This window comes from Delphinapterus leucas, chromosome X, assembly GCF_059928025.1.
Source record: "Delphinapterus leucas isolate spDelLeu-1000000601 "Yukka" chromosome X, BTC_Dleu_Yukka2, whole genome shotgun sequence".
In the NCBI taxonomy this organism is placed as follows: domain Eukaryota; kingdom Metazoa; phylum Chordata; class Mammalia; order Artiodactyla; family Monodontidae; genus Delphinapterus; species Delphinapterus leucas.
The window spans coordinates 57,829,205-57,842,336 of NC_143150.1; the positions used below are offsets into that span (position 1 = coordinate 57,829,205).

General features: G+C 37.6%; 1 protein-coding gene across 1 annotated transcript in view; it reads right to left on the reverse strand.

Annotated features, from left to right (window-relative positions):
* Positions 1-1,050: 1,050 nt before the first annotated feature.
* The window catches only part of LOC149744253 (dachshund homolog 2-like), a 401,383-nt gene continuing 389,301 nt past the window's right edge, over positions 1,051-13,132 (reverse strand). The window contains exon 4 of the mRNA XM_089904300.1: positions 1,051-1,517. Within this exon, the coding sequence (XP_089760426.1) occupies positions 1,282-1,517 (236 nt within the window). The 3' untranslated portion in view covers positions 1,051-1,281. The remainder of the gene's footprint in view (positions 1,518-13,132) is intronic.

The window sequence follows — 13,132 nt, forward strand, 5'->3', positions numbered from 1 at the left end:
TGAAACTTAGCTCTGCCACTTACTAGCTTTGCGATTATGGGCAAAGCCAAAACACTCTGTTCCTCTGTTTCCCAATCTGAAAAAATTGGAATATTAAAATTTCCCTTTTTTCCAAAAATTTGGTAAGAAATAAATGAGTTAACATGAGAGATAGAAGATGAATAAATTTGGGGGATGTAATGTACAACATTGTTATTAGCGTTAATGATACTCCATTAAATACCTGAAAGTTGCTAAGAGATACAATCTTAAAATTTCTCACTACACAAAAGAAATGATAATTATGACATGATAGAGGTGTTAGTTAACATGGTTGTGATAATCATATTGTAATGTATAAGTGTATCAAATCAACACTTTGTACACCTCAAACTTATACAATGTAAAACTGAGCATGTTTCCATTTATTCCCCATTGTGAGCACTGGTTGAAGACCATTCTCACTCTATAATTCACCACGAAAACTTCAGCTTTAAATGAGTCTATCATACTGATTTAACTCAATAATATCCCTCTTTAATTCCTCTCTCCTTTTCCCTCCAAAATAAAGACTTACCATGCTTGAAATTCTAGAAGCTGAAAAGAAGAGAGAAAAGGCTGCTACTTATCTACCTATCACATTATATTGAATTTAACTGCAAACGCAGATTGGAAGCCTGTGGCTCCTAAGACCATCCTAGGTTGCCCCTTATTATTCCCCACTAAAATTATATTTTATTTATTTATTTATCCATTCATGTATGTTGATAGTTATAATCCCACTTACTTCCAAAAGAGATCTCAGGGGTGATCTTATGATCAAGTCAAGGTACAGTTATCACAGGGTCAAGGAAAAAAAACAGTTACTAAGAAAGGAGGGGACATTCCATTCCACAGGCATCTTTCTCTTTTCTCCCCTTTTTCCATCTCTTTTTCTTTGTTTCTTCTTGTTCTACATCTTTAGCCCCTGCCAATAATTCCTCAAGTCTCCCAGCACCCTCACTTATCTAAGGAGGTGGTACTCCAGTTTGAAGCAAAGGTGGATTCTCAGAACTGCATTTCAGTGGCAAATTATTTAGAGAAAAATTAAGAAGGCTGAGGTGAAATTGAAGGAGGCAGCTTTTAGCAATCAAAAGGTGCAATAGTTAGCACTATAAAAATTAGAATTTAACCCCACCACAACAAAACAATGGAGATAAATCAATGTTTCCTGAAATGGGATTCTGACCCATAATAGTTTTCTAATTTCAATGTACAAGTTAGAGGTAGGGTTAAGCCTCCTTTTGTACTAACTGCTGATAATCAAAGTATACATATTATTCTTTCCTCTCCCCTCAGCCCTCCTCTCTCCCTTCCCAGAATAAAGCAATGAGAGTCACCTGCTTTGGATTCCTGAAGACACTCACCTGTATTAGAATTAAGATCATCAGGCTCTGATTCAGTCCCATTTTGGCTTCCATTTCCCTGAAGAGTGTTCATAGCCATAAGCTTCATCTTCTGCAGCTTCATCGCCTCAGCCATTGTTGCAGCTGTTATACCTAAAACCATAACCATTCCTTTTAAAACAGGGGCCATTTCTTAATGTAATTGAAGACTGGATACATTTCTTTAACAGGCCTATGCTGCACAGCACAAGCCAAAAGTAAGCCCAAGTCTAATTTATGAATAATATTCTTTAACAAAGTAATTTTCAACTCCTGTAATAACTTCTTACAATGGACAGTTTGAACATCTGAAAAAGCATTAAATATGGGTCTGATTCCCAATTGAAAACAGCACAGAGAAAACAAACAGCATAATGTGAAAATTGTCTGAGAAATTTCAAAACTCTTGCTAATGTGTTCTGGTGTCTATTAAGAGCTCTGGACAGTTGTTTTAGACAGAGCTCACCATGCACTAAAATCCATCTAAAACAACATTGTCGGAGGAAGCACTCTGAAATGCTAGAAGGAAAAACTTTCTAGTGAATATCCTTGCTAGCACTTCTACTAAAGAATGGGCTACCTTCCTTATGAGAGTTACCTTAGAAAGAAGAATTAAGGGGAGGAAACACAAAGTTGTCTTTATACCCTTTTACTGACCTCCTTCTTATATACTGAGGGACCAAATAAATGAAAACATGGCAGGCCACCTCTGAAAGTGTGCCAGCCCTTGTAGTATAATTACATTCTTTTGTATTAATATAAGGCAATTTTTAAAACTCTATATAATGGTACAAAGAGGTAGGAATAAAAAACCCAAAGATAGATATGAGTGCATAAGTTTGAAATTCTTCCTCCTAGGAAGTCTATATCCAGCAAAACCATAGAAATATAACCGGAAATTGGTACTAAAAATAGATCAATCTGTACTCCACTAATGCCCTTCAAGACGTCTAGTGAATTCAACTAAATTATTTTTAAATAGTATTGAAATCCCTAACCATCTACTGGTGCACTGGTACCATGGGCCAAAAAAAAAAAAAAAAAAAAAAAAACTCTGGCAGATTTAAAACAGTATTTTAGAATTCAGTGAAATCATTCTCCCCTGCAAATGCAAATCAAAGAAAAGAAGGCATGTATTGGTTGTTGCAAAAGAGTGGAGGTTCCTTAAAAAAGTAAAAATAGAACTACCATATGACCCAGCAATACCATTACTGGGATATACCCTGAGAAAACCATAATTCAAAAAGACACACACACCCCAATGTTCACTGCAGCACTATTTACAATACCCAGAACATGGAAGCAACCTAAATGTCCACCAACAGATGAATGGATAAAGAAGATGTGGTACATATATACAGTGGAATATTACTCAGCCATTAAAAGGAGCGAAATTGAGTCATTTGTAGGACGTGAATGGACCTAGAGACTGTCATACAGAGTGAAGTAAGCCAGAAAGAGAAAAACAAATATTGTATATAAACACATATGTGGAATGGTACAAATGAGTGGTATAGATGAAAATGGTACAGATGAACCTACTTGCAAAGCAGAAATAGAGACATAGATGTAGAGAACAAACATGTGGACCAGGGTGTTAAGGAGGGGTGGGGTGAATTGGGAGATTGGGATTGACATATATACACCACTAGGTATAAAATAGATAACTAATGAGGACCCGCTGTATAGCACAGGGAACTCTGCTCAGTGCTCTGTGGTGACCTAAATGGGAAGGAAATCCAAAAAGAAGGGTATATGTGTATACATATGGCTGGTTCACTTCGCTGTGTAGCAGAATCTAGCACAACATTGTAAAGCAACTATACCCCAACTAAACGAAAAAGGAAATATAACTACTATTATTAGCAAAATCTGATTCTAAGGGGCAGGGTGAATCCTCATCAAAGGTGTAAGGGGAAGTAAGTACAGCCTAGAACATCTAACTGTCTATGTTTGGTGGAATCACTGAGATTCTGCTTTGCCACTCTGCACTTTTTACAATACATGGAAAACACAAAATGAAGCAAAGTTTTCACCACACTAGCTTGTCTATGAATCATGGCAAAGAAAGTATCTGAAAGGAAATTACTTTAATATCTGAAATGATGGTATACATTTGCACATTTTCTAGATAGTCCCAGAGATTTTCTTGCCATATTTAGCATTACTGAATTACAATCACTCAAATTGGCCTGCCCAAAATCCTAGGGTAACTCTGGGCAGAAAATATGATGGCAACGATTTAAACAAAGGGATCCTGCTTAGGACTGCTAGGGACGAGTGCCCCCAAAATGAAAATGTATCAGGAAAAGTTTCCAAAATTTATATCATCTCCCCTGACTAGCAATTCAGAACTGGATCTTGACTCTAATAATTATTGAATTACTAGTTGTTCCATTATTGGTAGTAAAAATAGTGGATTTTTGTGAACAATGTATGCATTCTTGTGCTGTGAAAAATAAAAGTTGACAAAATATAGACAAGAAATTCCAGGTAAAATGTGTGTCTCACACAATGACACTAAGAATTAATGAGCAAGAGTCTCCTCATATTTTTAATTCATAAAAAGGTGGTAAGTTCTAATATCTATGCATTCTTTCAAGCAAATGATATCTGTATGATATCAGTGAAGAAAAAATCAGTGAGCAAATTCAGAAAGTAACTTTAAGGTGGTAAAGAATCATAATATAATAGCACTACAAAGATATTTAGGAGACATCTAGTTCAATCTCTTCATTTTGAAGATGAGGAAATAGTCTCACAATGACATGTCATAGATAAGTTATTTAGGGGAAAATATGGACCAAAACACAAGTTTCCTGATGGGATCTAGATGTATTTGTTTAAGTACTGAAGTAGTTCAAACATGAATTAATGAAAATCTCTAAAGGGATATGATTCCCTTATCACATACAATCTCATATTATTACTTATATTTTTATATCTCCTTACATTTGATTTGAAGTTTAGAGGCCTAGCCTCTAACTCATGTTTTATATTGCCTCATGGTCCATATTGCATTGACTTTAAACTTATGAAATCTTAAATCCTATTTGTTGAGTCTTCAGTACAGCATCTGAATATCTGTCTTTGGGGAAAACCATAATCAAACACATGGAAAGCAATGGAAAAGATGTTATGGTTTATTTGATATTTTATTAGCAATTTATCCTTTTATTCAACTGTTCAGTTAAATTCTTTTTTTTTTTTTTGTGGTACGTGGGCCTCTCACCATTGTGGCCTCTCCTGTTGTGGAGCACAGGCTCCGGATGTGCAGGCTCAGTGGCCATGGCTCACGGGCCCAGCTGCTCCACGGCATGTGGGATCTTCCCGGATCGGGGCATGAACCCGCGTCCCCTGCATCGGCAGGTGGACTCTCAACCACTGCCCCACCAGGGAAGCCCTGTTCAGTTAAATTCTTAACCTCAGGATGTGGCTCAGTGTAACAATGATGGATTTCAGACAGCAAATTAGCTCCTGGCACCAAGTTCTCAAAATGCAGCCCTGGAATAACATATACAAAGAACAAGCTGATTCAGGAGCTGCTGAGTTATATTTTACTTGGGAACCAGAATTTCAGCTCGCATTATACCAGTAGAAAATGGTAAGCTTAATGAGAATGAAACATGCCTTTAAAAATGAAAATGCTATAATTATAGGTAAATATCTATATAAACATCTAGAAGCATAAAAGTTGTCTTTTTCAGTGACTGAGTTTGAAAATGATAACTTTTACATTTTGTTCAAATTATATATATGTAACTGATTGAAAATAATTTGTCAAGGCAGAGACTCAGTGTTACTGGGAAAATATTCACCTTTTGCATTTTCTGATACTTGCACATTTACTTCTGTAACCTCAGCACCTTTCAGTTTTGTTCACCTACTTTCATAATTGGCTCATGTCTAGTCACTATAATTATTGACCAAGTCATAATGTACAGCCTTTATGATCATTTACATTTACTTCCTAATCTAAAATTCAATATAACAGTATGAAAGTGTCCAACATATCATAATTTCATGTGTATGCACATGTGCACACACGTGTGTGTGATTGATTATTATTATTGTTGATAAGTATACAAGTTCCAAATTCAGACTTAGAGTGGTGAAAATAGTTCTTAAGAGTCACAAGAACTTTAATGAATATCTAAACTAACCCCTCCATTTTACAAATGAAAAACTGAATCCTAGAGAGGAAACGTGAGGGACTTAATACAACACAGACAGTAGAGCTAGGATGAGAACTCATGTCTCCTGACATGTACCCTTAGTGCTTTGTCCACTAAATCCCACCTTCTTAATCTTGATTTTAATTTCTTTAAAACTCTCTAAATGGGTTTGAAGAGAGGCATTATAAGTCACTGACCAGAACAAGGGAAAAATCATGTCATATAATTTCTCAAGGATTCAGATTACTCAATATGAAAAATGAAAGGGTTGGACTAAGTGGTCTTTACAGTCCTTTATGAAGCAATAATTCTGACTAGATTTACTTTGTACTGTATAGTTTTGTCATACTTCTGGTTTTGTATAGATGTTATCCATGCATGCTCTAAAGCAAAATTTTTCTTGGACTCCTTTCTCACTAGTAAACAAGCATTAGACTTATAAATTTATGTGATCTATAGTCCTCAACCTAGAAGTGCAGTGGGGAAAAAAACCCATGCTGCGTAGAAAAATGTACAAGGGGAAAAATGTGAATTTGGATTTGCAGCAGTGATTGAACAAAAATTAAGGCAATTTTATAGTTTCCTAATTGGTTATACTGTGCCTATCTCTTCATATTAGTTTGAAAGCTTTTCTGTCAAAACTGTGAATAAGTAAATTAACTAAAGGAGAACTATGAGTAATCAAATCTTGAGGTTTACAATTAAATGAAATGGTGGGTCAGTTCACTGCAACATGGTTTTATATATTAAAAATAGCATTTAATTAAATTAACGAAGTGTTGCATTAATAATATCCTTCCAAAAAAGAAAAGCAGTTTAGAACAAAATTCCAGGTTGCTAAGCAACTGTTTATTTTCCTGTAGACGTTTCTGAAAATGCATAAAAGGCATTTTAAAATGTCTTTGAAAGTCTAATAATCTCTTCAAATGTTCCAATTATATCTAATGTTAAAAGATTAAAAGCAAGAAAGAAACATCCTATTGAACCTATATCAACATCTTCCAAATTATTTTCCAATTGCCTGTTTGTTTCATAAAATGTTAAAAGAGAACTGTTTTTAAAAAAAGGGGAGAGGGGGAAGATGGCAGAAGAGTAAGACACGGAGATCACCTTCCTCCCCAAAGATACACCAGAAATACATCTACACATGGAACAACTCCTACAGAACACCTACTGAAAGCTGGCAGAAGACCTCAGACCTCCCAAAAGGCAAGAAACTCCCCACGTACCTGGGTAGGGCAAAATAAACAGAGACAAAAGAATAGGGACGGGAACTGCACCAGTGGGAGAGAGCCGTGAAGGAGGAAAGGTTTCCACACACTAGAAGCCTCTTCATGGGCAGAGACTGCGGGTGGCGGAGGGGGGGACTTTTGGAGCCGCGGAGGAGAGCACAGCCACAGGTGCGGAGGGAGAAGCGGAGATTCCCGCACAGAGGATCGGTGCCGACCTGCACTCACCAGCCTGAAAGGCTTGTCTGCTCACCCGCCGGGACGGGGGGTCAGAGCGCAGGGAGAGAACTGGCGGCGTGAACACAGCCTGAAGGGGTTATTGCACCACAGCTAGCCGGGACAGAGTCCGGGAAAAAGTCTGGAACTGCCAAAGAGGCAAGAGACATTTTCTTCCCTCTTTGTTTCCTGGTGAGAGTGGAGAGAGGATTTAGAGTGCAGCTTAAAGGAGCTCCAGAGACGGGCGCGAGCCATGGCTAACAGTGAGGACCACAGAGATGGGCATGAGATGCTAAGGCTGCTGCTGCCACCAACAAGAAGCCTGTGTGCGAGCACAGGTCACTCTCCACACCTCCCTTCTGGGGAGCCTGTGGAGCCCGCCACTGCCAGGGTCCCGGGATCCAGGGACAACTTCCCTGGGAGAAAGCATGGTGCACCTCAGGCTGGTGCAACGTCACGCCGGCCTCTGCTGTCACAGGCTCACCCCACACTCCGTACCCTTCCCTCCACCCAGCCGGAGTGAGCCAGAGACCACGAATCAGCGGCTCCTTTAACCCTGTCCTGTCTGAGCGAAAAACAGACGCCCTCCAGTGACCTACATGCAGAGGTGGAGCCAAATCCAAAGCTGAGCCCCTGGGAGCTGTGAGAACAAAGAAGAGAAAGGGAAATCTCTCCCAGCAGCCTCAGGAGCAGCAGATTAAACCTCCACAATTAACTTGATGTACCCTGCATCTGTGGAATAACTAAATAGACAATGAATCATCCCAAATTGAAGAGGTGGACTTTGAGAGCACTATTTATTATTTTTTCCTCTTTTCCTCTTTTTGTGAGTGTGCATGTGTAAGCTTCTGTGTGACATTTTGTCTGTATAGCTTTGCTTTCACCATTTGTCCTAAGATTCTATCCGTCCGTTTTTTGGTGTTGTTTTGTTTGTTTGTTAAGTTTTATAAAAAATTTTTAAAAATTACTTTTTTATTTTAATAACTTTATTTTATTTTACCTTATTTTATTTTATTTTATCCTTTTTCTTTCTTTCTCCTTTTTCTCCCATTTATTCTGAGCCATGAGGATGGAAGGCACTTAGTGCTGCAGACAGGAGTCAGTGCTGTGCCTCTGAGGTGGGAGAGCTATCTTCAGGACACTGGTCCACAAGAGACCTCCCAGCTGCACGTAATATCAAATGGCAAAAATCTCTCAGAGATCTTCATCTCAAAACCAACACCCAGCTTCACTCAACGACAAGCAAGCCACAGTACTGGACACCCTATGCCAAACAACTAGCAAGATAGGAACACAATCTCACCCATTAGCAGAGAGGCTGCCTAAAATCATGATAAGTCCACAGATACCCCAAAACACACTACCAGACGTGGACGTGCCCACCAGAAAGACAAGATCCAGCCTCATCCACCAGAACACAGGCAGTAGTCCCATCCACCAGAAAGCCTACACAACCCACTGAAACAACTTTAGCCACTGGGGATGAACACCAAAAACAACGGGAGCTACGAACCTGCAGCCTGCAAAAAGGAGACCCCAAACACAGTAAGATAAGCAAAATGAGAAGACAGTAAAACACACAGCAGATGAAGGGGCAAGATAAAAACCCACCAGACCTAACAAATGAAGAGGAAATAGGCAGCCTACCTGAAAAAGAATTCAGAATAATGATAGTAAAGATGATCCAAATTCATGGAAATAGAATAGAGAAAATGCAAGAAACATTTAACAAGGACCTAGAAGAACTAAAGAGGAAACAAGCAACAATGAACAACAAAATAAATGAAATTAAAAACACTCTAGAAGGGATCAATACCAGAATAACTGAGGCAGAAGAACGGATAAGTGACCTGGAAGATAAAATAGTGGAAATAACTACTGCAGAGCAGAATAAAGGAAAAAGAATGAAAAGAACTGAGGACAGTCTCAGAGACTTCTGGGACAACATTAAACACACCAACATTCGAATTATAGGGGTTCCAGAAGAAGAAGAGAAAAATAAAGGGACTGAGAAAATATATGATGAGATTATAGTTGAAAACTTCCTTAAAATGGGAAAGGAAATAATTAATCAAGTCCAGGAAGCACAGAGAGTTCCATACAGGATAAATCCAAGGAAAAACACACCAAGACACATATTAATCAAACTGTCAAAAATTAAATACAAAGAAAACATATTAAAAGCAGCAAGGGAAAATCAAGAAATAGCACACAAGGGAATCCCCATAAGGTTAACAGCTGATCATTCAGCAGAAACATTGCAAACCAGACGGGACTGGCAGGACATATTTAAAGTGATGAAGGAGAAAAACCTACAACCAAGATTACTCTACCCAGCAAAGATCGCATTCAGATTTGATGGAGAAATTAAAACCTTTACAGACAAGCAAAAGCTGAGAGAGTTCAGCACCACCAAGCCAGCTTCACAACAAATGCTAAAGAAGTTTCTCAAGGCAAGAAACACAAGAGAAAGAAAAGACCTACAATAACGAACCCAAAATAATTAAGAAAATGGGAATAGGAACATACATATTGATAATTACCTTAAATGTAAATGGATTAAATGCTCCCAACAAAACACAGACTGGCTGAATGGATATAAAAACAAGAACCATATATATGCTGTCTACAAGAGACCCACTTCAGACCTAGAGACACATACAGACTGAAAGTGGGAGGATGGAAAAAGATATTCCATGCAAATGGAAACCAAAAGAAAGCTGGCATAGTAATTCTCATATCAGACAAAATAGGCTTTAAAATAAAACTATTAGAAGAGACAAAGAACGATACTACATAATGATCAAGGGATCGATCCAAGAAGAATATATAACAATTGTAAATATTTATGCATCTAACGTAGGACCACCTCAATACATAAGGCAAATACTAACAGCCATAAAAGGGGAAATCGACAGTAATACATTCATAATAGGGGACTTTAACACCCCACTTTCACCAATGGACAGATCATCCAAAATGAAAATAAACAAGGAAACACAAGCTTTAAATGATACATTAAACAAGATGGACTTAATTTATATTTATAGGACATTCCACCCAAAAACAGCAGAATACACATTTTTCTCAAGTGCTCATGGAACATTCTCCAGGATAGATCATATCTTGGGTCACAAATCAAGCCTTGGTAAATTTAAGAAAATTGAGCTTGTATCAAGTATCTTTTCCGACCACAACGCTATGAGACTAGATATCAATTCCAGGAAAAGATCTTTAAAAAATATAAACACATGGAGGCTAAACTATACACTACTTAAAAATGAAGTGATCACTGAAGAAATCAAAGAGGAAATAAAAAAATACCTAGAAACAAATGACAATGGAGACACAACGACCCAAAACCTATGGGATGCAGCAAAAGCAGTTCTAAGGGGGACGTTTATAGCAATACAATCCTACCTCATGAAACAGGAAACATCTCGAATAAAAAACCTAACCTTGCACCTAAAGCAATTAGAGAAAGAAGAACAAGAACCCCCAAAGTTAGCAGAAGGAAAGAAAGCATAAATGTCACATCAGAAATAAATGAAAAATAAATGAAGGAAACGATAGCAAAGATCAATAAAACTAAAAGCTGGTTCTTTGAGAAGATAAACAAAATTGATAAACCATTACCCACACTCATCAAGAAAAAAAGGAAGGCAAATCAATAGAAATAGAAATGAAAAAGGAGAAGTAACAACTGACACTGCAGAAATACAAAAGATCATGAGAGATTACTACAATCAACTCTATGCCAATAAAATGGACAACCTGGAAGAAATGGAAATATTCTTAGAAATGCACAACCTGCCAAGATTGAATCAGGAAGGAATAGAAAATATGAGCAGACAAATCACAAGCAGTGAAATTGAAACTGTGATTAAAAATCTTCCAACAAGCCAAAGCCCAGGACGAGATGGCTTCACAGGCGAATTCTATCAAACATTTAGAGTAGAGCTAACACCTATCCTTTTCAAACTCTTCCAAAGTATAGCAGAGGGAGGGACACTCCCAAACTCATTCTACGAGGTCACCATCACCCTGATACCAAAACCAGACAAGGATGTCACAAACAAACTACAGGCCAATATGACGGATGAACATAGATGCAAAAATCCTCAACAAAATACTAGCAAACAGAATCGAACAGCACATTAAAAGGATCATACAACATGATCAAGTGGGGTTTATTCCAGTAATTCAAGGATTCTTCAATATACGCAAATCAATCAATTTGATACACCATATTAACAACTTGAAGGAGAAAAAACCATATGGTCATCTCAATAGATGCAGAGAAAACTTTCAACAAAATTCAATACCCATTTATGATAAAAACCCTCCAGAAAGTAGGCATACAGGGAACTTACATCAATACAATAAAGGCCATATATGACAAAGCCACAGCCATCATAGTACTCAACAGTGAAAAACTGAAAGCATTTCCAATACGGTCAGGAACAAGACAAGGTTTCCCACTCTCACCACTCTTATTCTACATAGCTTTGGAAGTTTTAGCCACAGCAATCAGAGAAGAAAAGGCAATAAAAGAATCCAAATCAGAAAAGAAGAAGTAAAGCTGTCACTGTTTGCAGATGACATGATACTATACATAGAGATTCCTAAAGATGCTACCAGAAAACTACTAGAGCTAATCAATGAATTTGGTAAAATAGCAGGATACAAAATTAATGCTCAGAAATCTCTGGCATTCCTATACACTAATGATGAAAAATCTGAAAATGAAATTAGGAAAACACTCCCATTTACCATTGCAACAAAAAGAATCAAATATCTCAGAATAAACTTACCTAAGGAGACAAAATACCTCTATGCAGAAAATTGTAAGACACTGATGAAAGAAATTAAAGATGGTACAAATAGATGGAGAGATATACCATGTTCTTGGATTGGAAGAATCAACACTGTGAAAATGACTATACTACCCAAAGCAATCTACAGGTTCAGTGCAATCCCTATCAAACTACCACCGGCATTTTTCACAGAACTAGAACAAAAAATTTCACAATTTTTATGGAAACACGAAAGACCCAGAATATCCAAAGCAATCTTGAGAATGAAAAACGGAGCTGGAAGAATCAAGCTCCCTGCTCAGACTATACTACAAAGCTACAGTAATCAAGACAGTATGGTACTGGCACAAAAACAGAAATATAGATCAATGGAACAGCATAGAAAGCCCAGAGATAAATCCACGCACATATGGTCACCTTATCTTTGAAAAAGGAGGCAGCAATGTACAGTGGAGAAAGGACAGCCTCTTCAATAAGTGGGGCTGGGGAAACTGGACAGGTACATGTAAAAGTATGAGATTAGATCACATCCTAACACCGTACACAAAAATTAGATCTAAATGGATTAAAGACCTAAATGTAAGGCCAGAAAGTATCAAACTCTTAGAGGAAAACATAGGCAGAACACTCTATGACATAAATCACAGCAAGATCCTTTTTGGTCCACCTCCTAGAGAAATGGAAATAAAAACAAAAATAAACAAATGGGACCTAATGAAACTTCAAAGCTTTTGCACAGCAAAGGAAACCATAAACAAGACCAAAAGACAACCCTCAGAATGGGAGAAATTATTTGCAAATGAAGCAACTGACAAAGGATTAATCTCCAAGATTTACAAGCAACTCTTGCAGCTCATAACAAAAAAACAAACAACCCAATACAAAAGTGGGCAGAAGACCTAAATAGACATTTCTCCAAAGAAGATATACAGACTGCCAAGAAACACACGAAAGAATGCTCAACATCATTAATCATTAGAGAAATGCAAATCAATACTACAATGAAATATCATCTCACACCAGCCCGAATGGCCATCATCAAAACATCTAGAAACAATAAATGCTGGAGAGGGTGTGGAGAAAATGGAACACTCTTGCACTGCTGGTGGGAATGTGAATTGGTACAGCCACTATGGAGAACAGTATGGAGGTTCCTTAAAAAACTACAAATAGAACTACCATTTGACCCAGCAATCCTACTACTGGGCATATACCCTGAGAAAACCATAATTCAAAAAGAGGCATGTACCACAATGTTCGTTGCAGCTCTATTTACAATAGCCAAGAGATGG